This window comes from Lepidochelys kempii, chromosome 1 (assembly GCF_965140285.1).
Source record: "Lepidochelys kempii isolate rLepKem1 chromosome 1, rLepKem1.hap1, whole genome shotgun sequence".
NCBI lineage: Eukaryota > Metazoa > Chordata > Testudines > Cheloniidae > Lepidochelys > Lepidochelys kempii.
The window spans coordinates 4,258,255-4,281,480 of NC_136380.1; the positions used below are offsets into that span (position 1 = coordinate 4,258,255).

The 23,226-nt window shown below is 47.8% G+C and overlaps 1 protein-coding gene across 1 annotated transcript; it reads left to right on the forward strand.

Moving 5' to 3' along the window:
* The first annotated feature begins 328 nt into the window (after positions 1 to 328).
* LOC140915956 (olfactory receptor 52E2) lies at positions 329 to 1,219 on the forward strand. The gene has a single exon (XM_073356707.1). The coding sequence runs from the start codon at positions 329 to 331 to the stop codon at positions 1,217 to 1,219; it is 891 nt and encodes a 296-aa protein (XP_073212808.1).
* The last annotated feature ends 22,007 nt before the right edge of the window (positions 1,220 to 23,226 follow it).

Genomic DNA, 23,226 nt, shown 5'->3' on the forward strand with positions numbered 1-23,226 from the left:
TAAGGTGTGTGAGGAATTCAAGCTTTTCTTCCAATGGGCGTACATGTTGCAGTTATTCACATTAAAGTTCATCTGCCATCATGCTGCCCATTTACCTGGTTAGTTAGCTCCCTGAGAGGACTTCTCTGGACTTGACTATGACCGAAATAATCTTTTGTCATCTGCAAATCTTGTCACCTCACTGCTCACCCCCCTTTCTAGATTGGTAATACCTATAAAATATTTAGTGTAGTACTTGTTATAAAGCATGTAACCCCCCTCACTGTGCTTCTCTCCCTTCACAGGCACCTGGAGCATTTCCGAGCCTGATCAACACGTCAATCATCTCATGGCAACTTTCAACGTCCCCCTTTCTGGCACTTCAACATTCATCCTATTGGGCATCCCTGGCCTGGAAGCTGACCACATCTGGATTTCCATCCCTTTCTTTATATTCTACATTATCAGCCTGTTGGGAAATGTCACCGTTCTGTTTGTTGTAGGCAAAGAGCAGACCCTGCACAAGCCGATGTACCTGCTGCTCTGCATGCTGGCGCTCACAGATATCGGCATGTCTACCTCCGTGATGCCAAAGGCATTATGTATATTTTGGTTCAATTTGAAACGCATCACTGTGCGTGGCTGCCTCACCCAGATGTTCTTCCTTCATGCAGCTTCTGCTATGCACTCAGCCGTCCTCGTGACAATGGCCTTTGATCGCTATGTTGCCATATGTAACCCTCTGAGATATGCCAACATTGTCACCAACGCACAAATAGCTAAGCTAGGGCTAGTGGGTTTGATAAGAGCTGTTCTCTTCATTTTGCCCCTGGCCCTGCTCCTGAGCAGGCTGCCATTTTGTGCAAACCACATTATCTCCCACACGTACTGTAAGCACATAGCTGTGGCAAATATATCATGTGGGGACATCGCAGTCAATAGGATGTATGGCTTAATTATAGGATTTGTAGTCATCGGTTTAGACCTGACACTCATTGCCCTCTCCTACTGTCTGATCATCAGGGCTGTCCTTAGAATCTCTTCCAAGAAAGCCCACCAGAAAGCCCTCAACTCCTGCACAGCCCACATCTGTGTGATGCTGACGTCTTATCCTCCCTCCCTCTTCTCCATTCTGACACACTGGTTTGGTCAGGGCATTGCTCCGCAGGTTCACATCATCTTGGCCAACCTCTATTTTGTCATCCCCCCCCATGCTCAACCCTATCATTTATGGAGCTAAAACCAAAGAGATTTGTGACAAAGTGGGCAAATACACCTGCAGAATGTAATCACCTGGGGCCACTGATTTTAAACCTGCGTGACAAGAGTGGGAAAGGAGATCTCCTCGTTAAACAAGGGTGCTCTGTCTCAATTTGGCTAAGCTCAGCAAATTGGTAGTTCACAGTGTGAGAACATCCTCACACCTAAGGTCTTATCACTCTATGACCAAACACTGTTTTTTCAGTTGCTGAATTCCCTCTCTCTGATCATTCCCTGACCTCTTTCAGCATCACCTGTCAGCCCCAAACCCCCACACACCCTGTCTGTTGGCCTTTCCATGACTTCCAGACCACCAGAATATACTGCAGCTTTCTGACTCATGGTGGCTTTCCATTAGTCACTGTTTGAATAGGGCCTGGATCAGTTTGGATGAATGGAAGCAATGTTTTATTATCATATGTGCAGCAATCTTGTGAATAAAATTTACCTGATTTTTCTACGTCTAATCCTTCAAGAGGCCTGGAGGGGAAACTAATACAGGAAAGCTTCTGCAGGAATTGAGGACATTCTACTAGAGTTTGTTGGTGAGAGTTATGAAACTTTGTGTTTTTGAGAACTGGACCACTGTGTTTAACTACAACGTCACCTTTGGGTCAAAAACTTACCACTTTTAACAGTTCATTTGGTTGTCGCTTTTCAGCTTGGACTTTCAAAACACACACTAACCGTTCCCGCCTTCTAAGACATCAAAAATTGGTGTCAAAATTTCATGTTGGGGTTTGTCGTGAAACAGGGATGGCCACCAAACATCCTGGTGATTGAATCACTTGCAGTACTAAGTCCTTCTACTCTGCTCAGCCCTGCACAATGTTGATTGGCTGATCTCATTTTTGCCTTTGTTTTGTGGAGACACTGGAAAGTTGGAGCAGCAATGGAGAGTTTTGCCAGTGGTTCACTGGCCTCATACTCAGGACAACCAAGTTAAGCAGTTTTGGACTGAGGTTCTCAAATACACAGATGCTGCTGAGGACAAAGTCTTTGGTGAACTTGGCTCATTTGCTCTGTTTTTGCTGTCACTACCTTCTAGCAATGCTGAAGTTGAAAGACTGCTATCTCAGCTGAACTTGATTGAAACAAAACTGCGCAAAAGGCTGGAAGAGGAACTTTCAGAAAATATGCTTTGTGTTAGGGCGTATATGCAACAACACAGAATTTGCTGAGAATAGTTTACGCCAATGAAAGAAATGATCGTACTGGTCATTGCTGATGTATGACTAGCAGCAGAAGCATTCTCCTTCTGACGAACACAGCAAGGATGAAATATTGCCTTTTAGCAACTAACAGTAACAAACTAATTCAACTCAAAATATGGACATTGAGTACCATGATTCAATGCATTAGAAATAAATATATTTTTTTGTTTTTGCACTACATACATTTTGGGCTACTTTGGGCTACCTATTTTTAACATTTTCTATTTTTAGTTTGAAATATCTGCCAATCCTCAATCGGGATACAAGTACCAGCATTGGGGTTTTGAATGTGATTTGATTTTCATCTCGCTTTGTTTTTAATGTGGATGAACTCCTGCTGGGACTTGTATTATTTGTTTTTTTTAAAATCCAGTTTGTACTTAGGTATCTAACAAAAACTTTCATCTATTACTTGATGTAGAGACCAATGTGTTTAAAAAAAAAAACACCTTTGTCTCAATAGATAGATTGGGCTACTTTGGGGTTAGTTTTTAAGTGATTTGGGGCTATTAAGGCTGTACAAATCTGGAAGCTGCAGTACGGAGTCAAAGTTGGGCTGGAGGCAGAGCAGCACCACTGAGGCAGAGCTGTGGAGGGCTGAGCAGACTGGAGCCAAATGTTGGAGCAGCGGAGGGGCAGGTGGTGACAGTGGGGCTGGTTGCTGCTCCCCACTGCCAGTGGGAATGCCCAGAAACTCCCTCCTACTCTGGGAGGGGAGGGGTTAGAGAACACTTTGGAAGGAAGGGGCAGTTGTAGGGCAAGTCCAGGTGCAATGGGGCAAGCTAGCAGTGACTTTATGGGGGTCAGAGCTTAGGAGAAACAGGGTGTGAAGGTTGGCTTTGTGTATGGGGCAGAGGGAGGGAGGGAGGGAGGGAGGGGAGAGTCTGGGTTGAAGGTGGAGTTGGCTCTGTGTGGGGGCGCAAAGGGAGAACAGAAAGGAGAGAAGGGGTTGAAGGTGGGGTTGGCTCTGCATGGAGCAGGCAGTCGAAGGGAGGGAGGTGACGGCTCTGGGCTTGAAAGTGGGGGCTGGGCAATAGCAGGGTAATTGAGGAGGACCCCTGTTTGAAGGTGGGAGTTAACTGTGGGGCTGGGGGACAGAGGGAGGGGCAGGAGAGGGGAAGAACCCAGGGTGAAGGTCGAGGTAGGGGCTTGAGGTTGCATTGTGATGGAAAAGTGTGCGTGTGTCTTAGTGGCCCTTTCTCCCTGCAAAAAAACAATCAGCAGCAAATTCCTCCCCAAACCCCACCCCGGTAACTTTACTGGTTCACTTGAAGTTATGAGAGATGGTGAGGCAAAGGGAGAAATAGGCTAAAGAAACTAATTTTTGTGAAAAAAAAAAAGTTTTTTAAACATTATTGAACCAAAGTAGAAAATCCAGCTTTCAAAAAACGAAACATAACTTTGGGTGGAAGGTTGTGGGGGGAGATGCAGATGAAATTCCACTGAAGGCTACATTTGGGCCTAATATGGCTAATAAATGTGCCAATTAAGCACTTGTTTTCAGGGCCCCAAGCAGGTCATGAGCTTTTAAACAAAAAAGAAAAAACTAACAAACAACACCCACCCACCCACACAAGTACGCTAAATTCAAAAAGTATTTCTGATATATTGATGCTAGCCCAGTTTGTTCTCTAGGGGCTGAGTGGAAGTCTCAATCAAGCGTGGCTTCAAATATCTTATTTTGTTTTTGAATTAAGATTTTCATCCCCATCCCACCAGTACTGGGTGTAGTATGGCACCAATGTGCCGATGCACTGGGCCCACACTGGAAGGGGCTCACAGTGACTACATGGGGGCCCACAAATATGTTTGGCACCAGGCCTACAAAAGGTTAATCCGGCCCTGATGGGGAACCAGGGCTGAGCTACAGCAGGGTGCAGCAAGGCCATAGCCAGGGGAGTGGATGCAGCCATGCCACAAGTAACATGGCAGCCAAGCATGATGAGTGGCTGTGGAGAGCAAGGTGGGGCCATGGGGAGAGGGGCCAGCACAGGGAGACACTGTGAGACAGGAGGACTTTGAAGGCTGGACTCAGAATGGGGGACATGAACCCGATGGGAGGGAAGATGCTGGGCAGAAGGGTCCTGCCACTTAGAGCCTGAGGGAGTGTGGCCACTGTCATAGCAGGTCTCTCACCCATGGTATCACCACACCACAGCCCAAGTCTGAGGGGAGGCCTGGGATATGTGGGGAACAGACTGAACTTTTCTCACACCCCAGAGACAGCTGTTTGTGGTGGTTTACATGCCTGTAGGGAAGGTTCCGTGTTTCCCATATTTCTTTCTGTTTGTTCCTTATTTTTCTTGCAATTTCTGTTTAATCAATTGTAGGTGGTTTGACTGTAATCAATGATCAGTGGGTCAGGGAAGTGACTGGTGCGGAGAAAGTGCCGAGCACCATAGCCACTGTCCTGAGTTATCATGATGAGATTGGGGGTCAAACACAGGGCCGGCCTTTGACATGGGCAGTTCAACAATGGCCCAGGGCGACATACTGAAAGGGGTGCAGTGTGATACCTCCCATGTGACCTGACCTGCTGACCAAGAGCTAGGTTGCCCCGGAGGCATAGGTGGCCCTGTTGACTGTGCCCACTAAGCCAATCTGCCCTGAGGGCAACAGCAGCTTATTGCCCCGGACCATTAGGGCACATCACCCAAAAGACAAGCACAGCCACACTGACTTGGATCACTGGGCCCTATCGCTGTGAGGCAAAGGTTAGTCAGGAAGTCTTAGTCATGGGGCCATAACATTCTTGCCCTGCGCCAAAGGTGAATGGGCTGTACTTGCCCCACAACAGTGACAACTTTCTGAATCAGAAAGTTAAGAAAACATGTAGGGGGGCCATTGATTGTGGTTCTGGTTTTGACCAACATTATTTAGTTGCAAAGTGAAAGTGGTGGGGAACTTGGGGAAGTGAACATGAGCTGATAGAATTCAAGATTCTAAGGAAAGGAGGACATGCGAACAAAACACAGACACTGGACTTCAAAGAGGCAGATTTCAGCTAACTCAGAGAAATAGTAGGCAAGGTTCCACTGAGAGACAAATTAGAAAGAAAAGGAGTAGAAGGGGGCTGGCAGTTCCAAAAAAGATATAATTCCAAAGGCTCAGAATCAAGCTATTCAGATGCAGTGAAAAGATAAGAAGAGCCACTCAAATGTGTCCACACAAGAAACTTTTTAGCTAGTTAAAAACCAAAAGGAATACATACAGGAAGTGAAAGGAGGGGCACGTCACAAAGGAAGTATATATGGCAATAGCACGTGTGTGTAGGTACAAAATCAGGAAAGCCAAAGCAAAGAATGAGTTATAGCTGGCAAGAAATGTTAGAGATCACAAGAAGGGGTTCTACAAATATCAGACTATAAAGAAAGTTCAGAGAGGGTAAGGGTCTGCTACTCAGTGGAGAAAGTGAGCTAGTAACAGATGATAGGAAGGCAGAGCAAAAACAAATCATACCAAACCATACTGGTGGATGGGGGGAAAAGCGATGGACATAAAAACCATGCTAACGTCCAGGTATATTGACATATCCCCACATGACATTCAGATAAGTAAGCTGGAGAAATGCAGGCTCAGTAGAACTACCATTAAGAAGATAGATGATTGGTTCAAATGTAACCCTTCTGCCAGGCCAAGTTGATAGCAGCAAGGGCCGGGTTCAATACACAGGGGTTCCCTCTCATTAAAGCAAATGCAAAACTGGCTCGAGCCCCCACCCAGTGACCTGGGAAAATCTTACACACCCCCTGGGCGCCTCAAGGAGGCAATACTTCCCCTCTTGCAAGCACAGAGTCTTGGTGTAGTAGAGAATCTTTAATAACATGAGGCAAACAACATCAGCATTAAATTGGGGAAACACCACAACTAGTGTTCATTAACCAAACCATGAACACTGACCCACCCCAGAAAATTTGGGCCACATCCTTTCCCTCAGGCTCTTGAGTCCCAGAACCCAAACGTCTCTTGAGTCCAGCAATCCACTAATCGCCCAAAGTCCAAAAAAAGTCCAGCCCCGGAGTTCAAAAGTTCACCTGCAGAGTGTTACTCCCCAATCTGGCTAAAATGTGCCTGGGTGTGGGGGAAAGAGGTAAGGGGCACCTTACGTGTCCTGAAGCTGACTGCCCCACAGGGCTCTGCTCCGCTCCACCACGACCGGCTCCGCTCTGCACAGCTCACCGTCTCACGACCGGCTCCGCTCAGCTCGCCGTCTCACGAACACACCGCTGTCTCACGACCGGCTCCAGACAGCTCGCCGTCTCACGAACACACCGCTGTCTCACGACCGGCTCCGCTCAGCTCGCCGTCTCACGAACACACCGCTGTCTCACGACCGGCTCCGCTCAGCTCGCCGTCTCACGAACACACTGCTGTCTCACGACCGGCTCCACTGCACACTAGAACTTCCGGCTCCCCCCTACTTGACACAGTGCTCAGTGATTTCAGCTCTCAGTGATTTCAGCTCATAGTAGTGGGAGCCTTAGTGCTGGTGCACTATAAGGCTGAAGTGAATTCAGCACAATACCTGTAACAAAACTCTTAATAGACCCAAAATTAGCTCTGACATTCCACAGTGGAGAGAGACAGAGGTGCAATTGGTGCTTCAGGCCCTCACAAAAGGGGCCTACACCACCAGGCACTAATACCTGTCTCAAGTCTCTCTCAATTCACAGAGTTTTGGAACCCATGTCCCTTGCCTAGTGAGTGCTACTCAGTTGATGGTGAGTCCTCCATCATAACAAAAAGGCCAAGTACAGTTCCAAGCACAGTTCCCATAATCAGGGTACTAACAATTTATTCTTCCCGCCCCAATAACAGAGACACTGGGGATCCCACAGCAGCCAAAGTGACGATTTGGGCAGTTATGGCCTCATTCTAGGCAGGGTGGGTGTGCCTATGCAAATGAGATCAGCCCCTGAAGTTCTTTTCCACAACTTGCCACACCTCACCACCAGATGTCAGGGTGGAGCCCACCCTGTCTCTGCTTACATCCTCCCCCCAGCCGAGAATTTGGCGTCCCGACAAATCATACTCCCTTTATACCAACTCATTGATTTCCTCCAAAAGGCCTCAGAAAGCCCACTTTGGCTTCCACAATCCTGTGTGCTAAATGTATTGGCTCCTCACTAGTCACCCCAGGTGCATCATAAGTTAACCGTTTTACTGGTCTTATCACCCTGTCTCGTCTATTGAGAATCTCTGTTGCTGAGGTAAGGGGAACGTCCTCTTGATTGATGGATGGAGAGGCTTCCTTTGAGGGTCTCTTGGCTACTGGCGTAGGCCCCTGCACTCCTAGTTCTAACGCGGGAGGGTCCAAGGTGCCCAGGACATCCTCTACCTGAGTGTCTCCACTGGCCAATAACCTGTGTGTGTCATCACACGGGGGTCTCATCAGCGGCACAGGGGTGTCAGAAAGGGGCCTAAATAATTCCGCCATAGGGTTTAGGGTGGAAAAGGGAGAACTCTCATTCGGTTCAGCTGGTCGAGACTGAAATCTTGTCTCCATCCCAGGATACACCAGGGTTGTGTCTTCCTCCTCAGACTCACTCTCAGATGTGCAGAATAGGGGTAAGTTAGCTGCAGGAGGCTCACTGTCTGTGTTGGATGGCAGCTTTGGTCTAGCACTTCTGTTCTGCCCGGCTGCCCTGTCATGGCCCATCTCATAAGGGGTGCTTACCAATTCCCCCACAGGGAGCAAAAGGTTTCTATGCACCGTCTTTATTTGCCCTGGACTGTCTTCAGGTTTGATCTTGTAGACCGGCAGATCTCCCAGCTTTTCCATCACCAGGTAAGATATTGCCTTCCATCTGTCAGCTATCTTGTGTTTGCCAGCGATACCCAAATTTCGCAGCAGGACTCTGTCCCCCGGCTGGAGCTCCTGCGAACGCACTCTAGCATCATATCGATGTTTGTTGCGGTCTGCGTTCTTCCGAGCCGCAGCGGTAGCCAAGCGATAAGCATCCTGCAGCCTCTCTCTTAGTCGGGATACGTATTGCTGATGAGTTTCATAGCTATCTCCATCCTCTGATACACCAAAGCACAAGTCTATGGGTAATCTTGGTTCTCGCCCAAACATCAAAAGATATGGGGTGACTCCCGTAGCATCGTTCTTTGTGGCATTGTAGGCATGCACCAGAAATGCGACATGCTGGCTCCAGGTTGCCTTCTGCTCTGGTCGCAAAGTTCCCAACATATCTAATAGGGTTCGGTTGAACCTCTCTGGCTGGGGATCACCTTGGGGGTGATAAGGCGTTGTCCTAGACTTTTTAATTCCTGCTATCTTCAGCACCTCCTTCAGAAGGTGACTCTCAAAATCCCGCCCCTGATCAGAGTGTATCCGAGCCGGGAATCCATAGACTGAGAAATATTTGTCCCACAATACTCGAGCGACGGTGGTGGCCCTCTGATCACGTGTGGGATATGCCTGTGCATACCGTGTAAAATGGTCAGTCACTACTAGAATGTTCCCAACATTCCTCTTGTCTACCTCTACAGACAAGAAATCAATGCATACCAACTCCAAAGGTTTGTTGCTGGTGATGTTCTTCAGATATGCAGCCCTCGTGGGCAGAGTTTTCCTTTGAACACATCGAGCACAAGTCTCACATTTCCTGCGAACATCTTCAGCCATTCGGGGCCAATAGAACCTACTACGAATAAGTTCCAGAGTCCTCTCCATCCCTAAATGCCCAAAGTCATCATGCAGGGCCCTCATGGCCAGGGCTCTGTACCTTTTTGGCAGTACTAGTTGTGCTCGTTGCTTTTGTAAAGAGTCGGTGGTCATTCGGTGTAGCACTCCCTGAATCAGTTTTAATTTGGTCCATTCTCTCAATAGTAGTTTACCCTCCGGGTTAGGTGGGACAACTGCAGCTGGGCTTCGTCCCTCCCTTTTGGCAAGTAGTGTATCACGAATGTCAATATCTTGCCGCTGGGCTTCTTGCCAGTCAGCCGCATTGAGCATGGGCAAAGGAGATTGGTCCAATGCAATATAGTTCACTGAGGCAGAAGGCATGCATTCAGGGGGCAGGCCCAAAGCTTCTGCAATACATCCCTGAAGGCTCTCACAGGCCTCTGGCTCTCGACGACTCACACTGCAAATAGCTCTCACTCCATCTGTAGGTATCACAGCAACTTCTGGAGCCTGCGGACGCCTGGACAATGCATCTGCATCTACATTGCTTCTCCCTGATCGGTACTGAATGCTAAACTCATAGCTAGCCAAGGCGGCCACCCATCTCTGCCCTGTAGCATCCAGCTTAGCACTTGTTAACACATAGGTCAGTGGATTGTTGTCTGTCCACACCTGGAACTGAGCACCATACAAGTAGTCTCGAAATTTCTCAGTGATGGCCCATTTCAAGGCCAAGAATTCCAGCTTGTGGGTGGGATAACGAGTTTCACTATCAGACAATCCTCGGCTGGCAAAGGCTACAGGTTTATGTTTGCCTTCCACTTCCTGGTACAGGACTGCTCCCAGACCCTCCAAACTGGCATCAGTATGCAGGATAAATGGTTTGCTTGGGTCAGCAAAAACTAGGACTGGAGCATGAGTTAGGCAAGTAATGATTTCTCGAAAAGCCCTTTCACATCTCTCATCCCACCGTGGCCCAAATGGTGCAAAGGGGCCATAGTTTCTCTGCACAGGAGGCTTTGGGAACCTCCCCTTATTCCTGGTCTTAGATTTGTTCTTGCTGGACTGATGTCCCCTGGTAAGATCATTCAGAGGCTTTACAATCGTAGCATAGTTTTTCACAAACCTGCGGTAGTAGCCACTAAATCCAAGAAAGGTCTTGAGTTCTCTATAGTTACTTGGACGTGGCCATGTAGTGAGTGCTTCTATTTTATCAGGATCAGTACTCACACCCTCTTGGGATACGATGTGACCCACATACTTCACTGAGGTTCTGCAGAACTGGCATTTGTCAATTGAAAGCTTCAGACCATAATCCTCCAACCTATCAAGCACTTTAAGAAGTCTTTCTTCATGCTCCTCTAAGGTTCTTCCAAACACAATCAGGTCATCCAAATAAACTAACACTTGCAGTAAATTCATGTCTCCCACAACTCTCTCCATGAGACGTTGAAAGGTGGCAGGTGCTCCAGAAATCCCTTGGGGCATGCGTTCGAACTGATAAAACCCTAATGGGCAGATGAAGGCGGTCTTCTCCTTATCTTCTTCTCCCAGAGGGATCTGGTAGTACCCACTTCGAAGATCCAACACAGAGAACCACTGGCTTCCCAGCAGACAGTCTAAGGCATCTTGCACTCGAGGCATAGTGTACTGGTCGACCACAGTACGGCTGTTTAGGGTGCGGTAGTCAATACACATCCGGATTTTCCCATTCTTTTTACGGACTACCACAATGGGCGAGGCGTATGGGCTGCGGGACTCTGTAATGATGCCATTCGCAGCCAGCTCCTGAAGATGATGTCGCACATCTTCCATCTCAGAGAGAGCAATCTTCCTAGATCTCTCCCTAAAAGGTCGAGAGTCATGTAGTCTGATATTGTGTTCTACTCCTTTTGCACATCCCACATCCCACTCATGCAGTGAGAACACCTTGGATCTTTCACAAAGTTTCTTCCTCAGGCGATCTTTCCACTCCTCGGACACTGGTGAATCTCCAAAGTCAAACTTTGCTGGGTCTATCGTCGGAACTTGCGTTTCACACTGGGGGGTTACAATTGACTCGGGTTCAAAGAGGTCTGCTATCTTTTGTCCTCGCCTCACAAAAATATCACGACTTGTCCCATTAGCAATCAGTATAGTCACCTCTTCCTGGGCTTCAGCAGGTAGGGTTATGACTCCACTAAGAACCAGCACTCCTTCAGGGAGCCCTCCCTCAGTTGGCTGCTCCACCACTGCTAATGTTCTCTTATTGCCTTTCAGGCAGGTACTCATGACAATCACCTCCTTTTCTGTCATTGCAGACACCACTAAGGGGACCGGGCCTGCGTACCTCAGTGCTCCCACCGGCAAATCAGGCATCACTCTTTTTGCGTCCTCAATTTTTCTGTAGGCTGCAGCACAATGTGTGTGTATCACCAAGGTATTCAGGTATTGGTCCCCTGCTCGCTGTCTGCAGTAATCTGCAAGTACCTTAAAGAGGCTGGAGTTGGTCCCTATCAGCACGGACACATCAGAGACACCTTTAGGGTCAGGGCATATTAAAGCTGCAGTGTCCACCTCCTGTCTTACCCCAGCGATCTCTTCTGGGAATTCCAGGTGTACAATGACATACCCCTGATACGGGTATTCATCCATGCTGAGACCACACAGGCCAAGCCCTGTCAAGGGCTGTATAGGCAGATGCATAAGCATCTGCTGGTAGAAAGACTGGAATATGATAGTCACTTGGGATCCCGTGTCAAGCACTGCTCTACATTCTGTCCCTTCAACCTTTACAGTGACCTCAGCTCGAGGTCCTATCAATCCTGGTGGGATTCGGGTGGCATGGTTCTTCGCAGGGGAGCCTCCGAACCCTGCAGGCCTAGGCGGCTCCCTTCCCAGGCCCTGGGGCCGTTTCCCGACTTTCCCCAGGTGGTCCTCAGCTTTTGGTATACTAGCGGGGGATTCTCTGCATTCTGACACCTGGCAGCAATGTGCCCATCCTGGCCACACCGGTAGCAGAAGAAGGATTGCCCTTTCCCGTGTTGCCGGGGTGGGGCAGAGGTTCTAAATGTAGTCTTCTGGACCGTGGTAACAGGGGGTTCCTTGTACGCTGAAGTCTTTGCTGAATCGATGGTATTCTCTAGTTCAGCCACTTTCTGTGTCAGGACCTGCACTCGTTGGGTAAGTTCCTCTTGAGGATTCACCATCAGCGCCTTGGGCGCTCGTATGGATGTTGTGGCAGTTGCCTGGGGTGGCTGAACCTCCCAAACCTCACCAGCTGCCTGCCTCTCTTCCTCCTCTCGGACCTCTTTTATCAGTCGAGAGTAACCCGGTGGATTGTCTTGGCGCTCCCTTAATCGAAGGTGGAGAAGGATTGGGTTCTGATATTGAATTCCCCTCATGATGGCTCTCTGTAATAATTTCTCCAACCTCTGTATGTAGGCAGAAACTTTCTCTCCCTTTTGTTGCCTGGCATTGAGGAACTTGCAATAAACATCCTCTGAGCCCTCGGTTCTCCCGAAGGCATGATCAAGGGCCTCTAGGCAGTCCTTTACCTTGACCCCAGGGTTACTGAGCTTCAGGGTGCGAATCACATCTAGGGCTGGCCCCCTGAGGCACTCTACTAGTCGCCTTCTCTTTTCAGCATCAGGTACTGCCCACTCCTGCAGCATTTCAGTGGTGTGTTCCAGCCAGGGTTCAAATGCTTCCTCCCCGGGTATTGGGGTGGGACCCCCAGAAAACAGCCTCAGTTTACGATAGGGGCTTGACTCAGGGTGGGGTGGCACGACCTTCTCTAATGCTTGCCCCAAAGCCTTCACCCACTCATCAGGTGATGGAGCAGCCTCCCGGGTTGGGACTCCTGGGTCAAGGCCCAACAGACCCGGCATATCAGCCAAGGTCTTCCCCTCTCTCCCCAAAAAGGCTGACATTTTCTTTAAAAACTCCACTTCAGATGCAGGAGCCGGTGAGGGCTGGCTCCCAGTAGTTATTACCTTCCACTCACCATCTTCCACTGCTATCGTGCCTGGAACCTGTAGAGGGTCCACAGCCGACGGCAGCTCACACAGTACAGCAAAATCTCCATCCTCCCTCACAAATATGCACCCACGCATTTTACACTTACTCAGGTACTCAGTGGATGCCCTTAAGGTAGGCTCTATTGAGCCTTCATCGAATGCCTCCGGCACCCCGGTCACCAGGACACAGTTCCTAGGGTTAATATTCATCCCCTTGCACCAATCCTCTAGCAAATGTAGGGCCATTATACAAACTGTAATTTCTTTCCCAAATATAACAGATCAAAACAACAACAACCAGATTCTGGGTTCTCCCAATTTAATGACTCACCTAAGATGTGCTTGCGAGGGGTACTGACCCAGTCTCGATCCCGGACGAGCCCCCACAAATGTAACCCTTCTGCCAGGCCAAGTTGATAGCAGCAAGGGCCGGGTTCAATACACAGGGGTTCCCTCTCATTAAAGCAAATGCAAAACTGGCTCGAGCCCCCACCCAGTGACCTGGGAAAATCTTACACACCCCCTGGGCGCCTCAAGGAGGCAATACTTCCCCTCTCGCAAGCACAGAGTCTTGGTGTAGTAGAGAATCTTTAATAACATGAGGCAAACAACATCAGCATTAAATTGGGGAAACACCACAACTAGTGTTCATTAACCAAACCATGAACACTGACCCACCCCAGAAAATTTGGGCCACATCCTTTCCCTCAGGCTCTTGAGTCCCAGAACCCAAACGTCTCTTGAGTCCAGCAATCCACTAATCGCCCAAAGTCCAAAAAAAGTCCAGCCCCGGAGTTCAAAAGTTCACCTGCAGAGTGTTACTCCCCAATCTGGCTAAAATGTGCCTGGGTGTGGGGGAAAGAGGTAAGGGGCACCTTACGTGTCCTGAAGCTGACTGCCCCACAGGGCTCTGCTCCGCTCCACCACGACCGGCTCCGCTCTGCACAGCTCACCGTCTCACGACCGGCTCCGCTCTGCACAGCTCACCGTCTCACGACCGGCTCCGCTCAGCTCGCCGTCTCACGAACACACCGCTGTCTCACGACCGGCTCCAGACAGCTCGCCGTCTCACGAACACACCGTTGTCTCACGACCGGCTCCGCTCAGCTCGCCGTCTCACGAACACACCGCTGTCTCACGACCGGCTCCGCTCAGCTCGCCGTCTCACAAACACACTGCTGTCTCACGACCGGCTCCGCTCAGCTCGCCGTCTCACGAACACACTGCTGTCTCACGACCGGCTCCACTGCACACTAGAACTTCCGGCTCCCCCCTACTTGACACAGTGCTCAGTGATTTCAGCTCTCAGTGATTTCAGCTCATAGTAGTGGGAGCCTTAGTGCTGGTGCACTATAAGGCTGAAGTGAATTCAGCACAATACCTGTAACAAAACTCTTAATAGACCCAAAATTAGCTCTGACATTCCACAGTGGAGAGAGACAGAGGTGCAATTGGTGCTTCAGGCCCTCACAAAAGGGGCCTACACCACCAGGCACTAATACCTGTCTCAAGTCTCTCTCAATTCACAGAGTTTTGGAACCCATGTCCCTTGCCTAGTGAGTGCTACTCAGTTGATGGTGAGTCCTCCATCATAACAAAAAGGCCAAGTACAGTTCCAAGCACAGTTCCCATAATCAGGGTACTAACAATTTATTCTTCCCGCCCCAATAACAGAGACACTGGGGATCCCACAGCAGCCAAAGTGACGATTTGGGCAGTTATGGCCTCATTCTAGGCAGGGTGGGTGTGCCTATGCAAATGAGATCAGCCCCTGAAGTTCTTTTCCACAACTTGCCACACCTCACCACCAGATGTCAGGGTGGAGCCCACCCTGTCTCTGCTTACACAAACAATCACAAAAAAAGAATAACTATTAATGGAATGCTGTCAGATTGGAAGGAGGTCTCAAGTTGGGTTTCACAGGGATCTGTTCTGGGGCTGATGTTATTTAATGAACTGGATACAGGTGTGATGGGTTGGAACACAGAAAACCACTTGGGAACTGCCAACTGATCTGCTGAGACTACTTCTAACCCATTTTCCCTGCCAGCTTGGGACTCCAGAACCTTGCCAGTTTGACCAAGATATGTTAGCCTATTACAAACCCAGATCCAGGTCTAAACCATGTCCCGCGACAGCTGCAGGCTTAACTGAAAACAGCTTAAGAAGTGTTCCTGTCTCCAACACTTAGATGCCCAGCTCCCAATGTGGTCCAACCCCCCAAAAAATCCATTTTACCCTGTATAAAGCTTATATAGGGTAAACTCATAAATTGTTTGCCCTCTATAACCCTGATAGAGAGATATACACAGCTGTTTGCCCCCCCAGGCATTAATACATACTCTGGGTTAATTAATAAGTAAAAAGTGATTTTATTAACTACAAAAAGTAGGATTTAAGTGGTTCCAAGTAATAGCAGACAGAACAAAGTAAATTACCAAGCAAAATAAAACACGAAAGTCTAAACCTAATACAGTAAGAAAGTGATTACAGATGAAATCTCACTCTCAGAGATGTTCCAGTAGGTTTATTTATAGACTGGTCTCCTCCTAGGCTGGATCCAGCAATAACTCGCACCCTTGTGGTTACTGTCCTTTGTTCCAGTTTCTTTCAGGTATCCTTTGGGGGTGGACAGGCTATCTCTTGAGCCAGCTGAAGACAAAATGGAGGGGTCTTCCAGGGGCTTAAATAGACTCTCTTGTGGGTTGAGACCCCTCCTCTCTCCTATGCAAAATCCACCTCTTGAATGTCTCCAGAGAGACTTCTTATGTGGATTGGAGTCTTTGAAGATCCATTGGCAGTTAAGTGTTTCTTGATTGGGCACTTAATTTGCACATTCCTTTCTCAAGAAGCTGACCAAATGCTTTACTAAGGCTACTTAAACTCAACAAGTACACAGCCAATATTTGAAATATTTGTACAAGCTTTTCCTTCTTGCTACAAATTTCCAAACTGTCAGTAGGTAACACAATCAAATTACCTTTATGCTCTCCTTGTGCCCTGTTTAGGATATCACCCTGATCAATCAGAGCTGATACACCCTTTTCCAGACACACATTAGCAACAGGCAAAATACAAGCACCACAATTGTCTGGTTTCTGGGATTTTGGTAGCACACTAACTGGACGCAACCTAGTTACAATGCCACTCTCCCTAGAAGACACAAACTTAGGACCATTTCCTTCCTGGGCTTTAGTTGAATTCAGAACAAACTCTGAAACAACTGCACTATTCTCAATCATCACAGACTGAAAGGCATCTTCCGTCTGCTTCACAGACAAAGAAGAGCTGGGGACACATTCTTCTTTACCAGACACACAGCTTGGGATCTCATTCCCCTTGTCTCAGACAACTGCTTGGAGATCAGGGTAGCTCCCTCCATAGGCAAGTCAATACCCCTGACAGACACAGGCACATTTCCTTCACTGTCACAATTCTCCACCCAGGTAACAGGTAAGGTCCAGGGACATTCATCTTCCACTATCCTTGCCTTCCCAAACTGCTGATTAGAAAAAGCATCAGCTCACAATGCTGCCTTGGCTCATCCAAACTTTCCTTACCAGGCACATGGCCACTCCTAACAGATAAACTGCTGCTCTCCTCACTACACTGAGCTACTTCCAGCAAATCACAGTTCACTTTTATAAGCTGTACTAGCCAAAAAATCCATTACCCAACAAAAATCTACACTTTACTTCCTCAGCTAGGCCTTTAGCCTGACCATCCACTTTAATCTGCTCCTGAGAAACATTTTCCTGACCAACGAGTTCTTTCTGTGCTTGATCTACTTCCAGGTTTACTTCCGAGACATTAGACAGACATTTAGAGATTTCATTCTCAGACAAACTGTTCTTTTCCTCAGACAAACATTTGGAGAAACCCTCCCCAGGCAAATCAATGTCCATAATAGACACAGGTTCAAGATAATTCCTTTCCTGTGACTGGCTACCTGGACTGAACAAAGCTTTAATATTTTCCCCAATCAAAAGATCCTTAGGCAGAAAGGTTCTTACACCAGTTATAACTTCAAGCTTAGTACCATTCCATTCAAGGTGGATTCTGGCTAAAGACATGCTTACAGTAAGCTCATAGAGGACTACAACATACACACTCTGATTTGGTAAGTAATCTTGCTCTTTACAAGATCTGCTTTAATAAGAGTGACGTTAGAAGCTATAATTTGCCCTAAACAGCTTTTACCATTGACTTTTACACACTCTATGAATTTTCCCTTATCACTCCCATAAGGAGCATTGGCACAATTTATGGGGTCACCTTGTATTGAACTCACAGGCACAGGCACTTAACATTATCAGATCTCTCCGTTCTTGATTTCTAGCTTTCTTTTTACAGCTTATCCCATTTCCTGAGCACAAATCTTCCAGGGTTTTTTGTCAAGGAACTTATATGCTTTTTGCTAAGCCATTGCAACTGCTCTTTAACCAACCAAACTCTCACGACCAAAATTCAAATTTGGATAGTGTGCAGTTCTGACCCAAAGCTTAATTGACCTGGCTTAATTGACGTGGATCCTAGCACGACTACACCACTGTAACGATGCTGGCTTTGTGGGACCCAGCTGAGAGTGTTAATCCTGGACAAATTGCTTAAAGCAGGGCAGTTACAGCCCAGGCCTGGGCTTCCTTTGCACACCAAGGCAAACCAAACCAGCCAAACAGAGAAGACTTTGGTTTTACCCCACTGGTTAACCGTAAGTCATACAAGCAATTCCCTTGGACAATCAAGTTTCCCAGTATCACCACCAGTGCCACTTGTTATGGGGACGAATGGTTATGAAAACCAACACCCCAGCAAAAGAAAAAAGGGTTCTCCTGATCCCAAGGGACCAAGCCCCAGACCCAGGTCAATACACAAATCAGATCTTACCCACCAATCACGCTGTTGCCAATCCTTTAGCATCTAAAATCTAAAGGTTTAATCATAAAATGAAAAAGATATAGATGAGAGCCAGAATTGGTTCAATGGAATCAATTACATACAGTGATGGCAAAGTTCTTGGTTCAGGCTTGTAGCAGAGATGGAATAAACTGCAGGTTTTAATAAAGTCTCTAGAGAACATCAACAGCCAGGACGGGTCATTCAGTCCTTTGCTCAGAGCGCCAGTTTTAGGCAAGAAGCAGGACTAAAGACAAGATGGAGATGAGGCAGCTGCATTTTCTAGTCTTTTCCGGGTGTAAGGACACCTCTTTGTTCTTACTGTGGAAAATTACAGCAAAATGGAGTTTGGAGTCACATGGGCAAGCCACATGCCCATGCACAATTCAGTTCTTTACAGGAGGCAGCCAATGCTCACATGCCATTTTCAATGTTCTCAGGAAGACTTCTTATGTGGACTGGAGTCTTCCAAGGTCCATTGTCAGTGAAGTGTTTCTTGGCTGGGCACTGAATGTGCACATTCCTTTCTCAAGAAGTTGACCAACTGCTTTACTAAGGCTACTTCAGAATCAAAACACATTGATATGCAAGTACATAGCCAATACTCATAACTTCAACTAAAAAAACCGATTCACCTATACAGATAGTATAATCATAATAAGCAAATCAGAACCTTTCCATAGACAACATTTGTACAGTATTTCTTCTAATAAATATCAGTGGTTGCACCAATGATCTGTACGGTCACAGATTATATTAATAAGGTCACAGGGGTTTGTTCTGCTTTGAGCAGGGGTTGGACTAGATGACCTCCTGAGATCTCTTTCAACCCTAACCGTCTACGATTCAATGAACAAAAGCCCAAAGATCACTTACTGAGGGTGGGGATGGCCTGTAGAAGGGACAGCCTGAGAAGGAAGCTTTCTTCTCTCATAGGAATACTGGGCTTCATTGATCCCTCTCATTTGCTATTTGGACTACCCCAGCAGGGCAGAGCCTTTGGACTGAGCTGGCCCTAGGAGGCTGGGCCACACCATAGGAAGAGGCAGTTGTCGCACACAAAAAAGAGAGAAACACCTTGCTGCTGTATGGAGCCACCACAAGGTGTCTCTTAGGGTGAGCAGGCACCCTTCACGGTACCTTACCACAGACGGAGACCTTGGGACTTTCGCAGGGAGGTGGTAGGAAGTGGCCAAGAAGGGCCACCTTACATAGGCAGCGGATATAGTACACCAAGGGAGGCTAAATCTCCACTGTGCGGCGGATCCACTTGCCACATTTCAAAGTGTGGACACCTGGGCTGTGGTGGCTCATGCCCCACCTGGTCTCTGTCCCTCATGCCCCTCCCCTCTTTTCTTCCATGACTTCACCTACGCTCCATTCTTCCTGTCCTTGCGACACCTGGTTACCATGGCCTTCGCTGAGTCCTGACTCCCTCCTCTCCTCCAACCCCTCCTCCGTGAACCGCCTGTCTGCCACTCACTGAGTCCCTCCTCTCATCCACTCACCTTCCCTGTGGCCCCCCACCTCCCACATGCTGAGTCCCTCCTCTGCTCCACCCCCACCCACTGAATCACAGATGGTCCCTGACTTGAACCTGGAACTTTTCCTGAGCCCTTAACAATAACTTTAATGCAGAAACAAGCAACTTACCAAACATGCTTTTATTTTTACTGCCTTTTGGGGCTTCTCAAACCAGAGATGCCGGGGCAGACAGAGGTCAGACACAAGTCCCGCCCTAAAGAAATTGTTATCCTGATTGATCTCAACCTGTACTCCTCTGAGTTTGAGATTTCAGGAACTCTGTTGTCAGTTTTTCTTTGGTCCAAATGAGCTCACCTGTCCTTAGAGACCACAGGATGACTCCAGTTGAAACCACTGGAGGCTCATGGCCAGTGTAAATCAGGCCATTTTTTTAAGTCCCTACAGATGGATTTAGAGTGAACTCCAGGCCGTGTTGGGAGTTTTGTCATTGATCTCAATGAGATCAAGATTGCCACAGTTAGTGATTAACTTTCGGCTCCCACCCATGAAAATCACAGCTTTGGGTCCTGCTACAGAGAGAGCTGTTTTGTTAGGGAGCTGACAGAGCCCCCCATGTTCATGTTGCATTCTCATTTTGTTCTCCCCAAAGGCCAGTTTTTTTCTGCGCATAGGAGTGACCCCAGTGGGGGCAGAATTTGGCCAGTATGTGACCCATTCTTGCTGTGAACACTCTGGTAACACAGAAACCCACTGCAGAGACTTTCTCTGGAGTTCCCAATAGGGCAGTGAAGTTACTGAATTTGAAAACTGGAGCGAATCGGAGGATAATCCACATAAACTAAAAACCAAAAAAAAAAAAAAAAAGAATTAAGCTCCTGTGACAGACAGAAGGACACAGTAAGACACAAGGAACTGTCCTTAAAAACAAATATTTGTCTAAACTTTTGCCAATACATCCGTAGTTCCAATTTTACCATATAAATCCACTGATGTTTTTGACACTACCAAACATTCAATGTCACCGTGAAGGTGAATTCCTGCACAGATGGTCCCTGAATTGAACCTGGAACTTTTCCTGAGCCCTTAACAATAACTTTAATTCAGAAACAAGCAACTTACCAAAATCCTGTTCAACAGGGGTTGCTAATGAATGTACGAATCTCACATGCCTGACACTCAGCGTGCCAGTCAGCGACCTTTATGATTCAACTGAACAGTCCCTGCAGACTCTCCGTTTGGCCAGGGCTCCCGGACAATTCCCTAGGCTCTGTGAGCAGTGGAAAGAGCAGAAAATAGACCCTGGAGAACTTCAGCTTGAGAGCCTCATAGAATCATAGAATCATAGAATATCAGGGTTGGAAGGGACCCCAGAAGGTCATCTAGTCCAACCCCCTGCTCAAAGCAGGACCAATTCCCAGTTAAATCATCCCAGCCAGGGCTTTGTCAAGCCTGACCTTAAAAACCTCTAAGGAAGGAGATTCTACCACCTCCCTAGGTAACGCATTCCAGTGTTTCACCACCCTCTTAGTGAAAAAGTTTTTCCTAATATCCAATCTAAACCTCCCCCACTGCAACTTGAGACCATTACTCCTCGTTCTGTCATCTGCTACCATTGAGAACAGTCTAGAGCCATCCTCTTTGGAACCCCCTTTCAGGTAGTTGAAAGCAGCTATCAAATCCCCCCTCATTCTTCTCTTCTGCAGGCTAAACAATCCCAGCTCCCTCAGCCTCTCCTCATAACTCATGTGTTCCAGTCCCCTAATCATTTTTGTTGCCCTTCGCTGGACTCTCTCCAATTTATCCACATCCTTCTTGAAGTGTGGGGCCCAAAACTGGACACAGTACTCCAGATGAGGCCTCACCAATGTCGAATAGAGGGGAACGATCACGTCCCTCGATCTGCTCGCTATGCCCCTACTTATACATCCCAAAATGCCATTGGCCTTCTTGGCAACAAGGGCACACTGCTGACTCATACCCAGCTTCTCGTCCACTGTCACCCCTAGGTCCTTTTCTGCAGAACTGCTGCCTAGCCATTCGGTCCCTAGTCTGTAGCTGTGCATTGGGTTCTTCCGTCCTAAGTGCAGGACCCTGCACTTATCCTTATTGAACCTCATCAGATTCCTTTTGGCCCAATCTTCCAATTGGTCTAGGTCCTTCTGTAGCCTATCCCTCCCCTCCAGCGTATCTACCACTCCTCCCAGTTTAGTATCATCCGCAAATTTGCTGAGAGTGCAATCCACACCATCCTCCAGATCATTTATGAAGATATTGAATAAAACCGGCCCCAGGACCGACCCCTGGGGCACTCCACTTGATACCGGCTGCCAACTAGACATGGAGCCATTGATCACTACCCGTTGAGCCCGACAATTTAGCCAGCTTTCTACCCACCTTATGGTGCATTCATCCAGCCCATACTTCCTTAACTTGCTGACAAGAATACTATGGGAGACCGTGTCAAAAGCTTTGCTAAAGTCAAGAAACAATACATCCACTGCTTTCCCTTCATCCACAGAACCAGTAATCTCATCATAAAAGGCAATTAGATTAGTCAGGCATGACCTTCCCTTGGTGAATCCATGCTGGCTGTTCCTGATCACTTTCCTCTCATGCAAGTGCTTCAGGATTGATTCTTTGAGGACCTGCTCCATGATTTTTCCAGGGACTGAGGTGAGGCTGACTGGCCTGTAGTTCCCAGGATCTTCCTTCTTCCCTTTTTTAAAGATTGGCACTACATTAGCCTTTTTCCAGTCATCCGGGACTTCCCCGGTTCGCCACGAGTTTTCAAAGATAATGGCCAGTGGCTCTGCAATCACAGCCGCCAATTCCTTCAGCACTCTCGGATGCAACTCGTCCGGCCCCATGGACTTGTGCACGTCCAGCTTTTCTAAATAGTCCCTAACCGCCTCTATCTCCACAGAGGGCTGGCCATCTCTTCCGCATTTTGTGATGCCCAGCGCAGCAGTCTGGGAGCTGACCTTGTTAGTGAAAACAGAGGCAAAAAAAGCATTGAGTACATTAGCTTTTTCCACATCCTCTGTCACTAGGTTGCCTCCCTCATTCAGTAAGGGGCCCACACATTCCTTGGCTTTCTTCTTGTTGCCAACATACCTGAAGAAACCCTTCTTGTTACTCTTGACATCTCTGGCTAGCTGCAGCTCCAGGTGCGATTTGGCCCTCCTGATAACATTCCTACATGCCCGAGCAATATTTTTATACTCTTCCCTGGTCATATGTCCAACCTTCCACTTCTTGTAAGCTTCTTTTTTATGTTTAAGATCCGCTAGGATTTCACCATTAAGCCAAGTTGGTCGCCTGCCATATTTACTATTCTTTCGACTCATCGGGATGGTTTGTCCCTGTAACCTCAACAGGGATTCCTTGAAATACAGCCAGCTCTCCTGGACTCCTTTCCCCTTCAAGTTAGTCCCCCAGGGGATCCTGGCCATCCGTTCCCTGAGGGAGTCGAAGTCTGCTTTCCTGAAGTCCAGGGTCCGTATCCTGCTGCTTACCTTTGTTCCCTGCGTCAGGATCCTGAACTCAACCAACTCATGGTCACTGCCTCCCAGATTCCCATCCACTTTTGCTTCCCCCACTAATTCTACCCGGTTTGTGAGCAGCAGGTCAAGAAAAGCACCCCCCCTAGTTGGCTCCTCTAGCACTTGCGCCAGGAAATTGTCCCCTACGCTTTCCAAAAACTTCCTGGATTGTCTATGCACCGCTGTATTGCTCTCCCAGCAGATATCAGGAAAATTAAAGT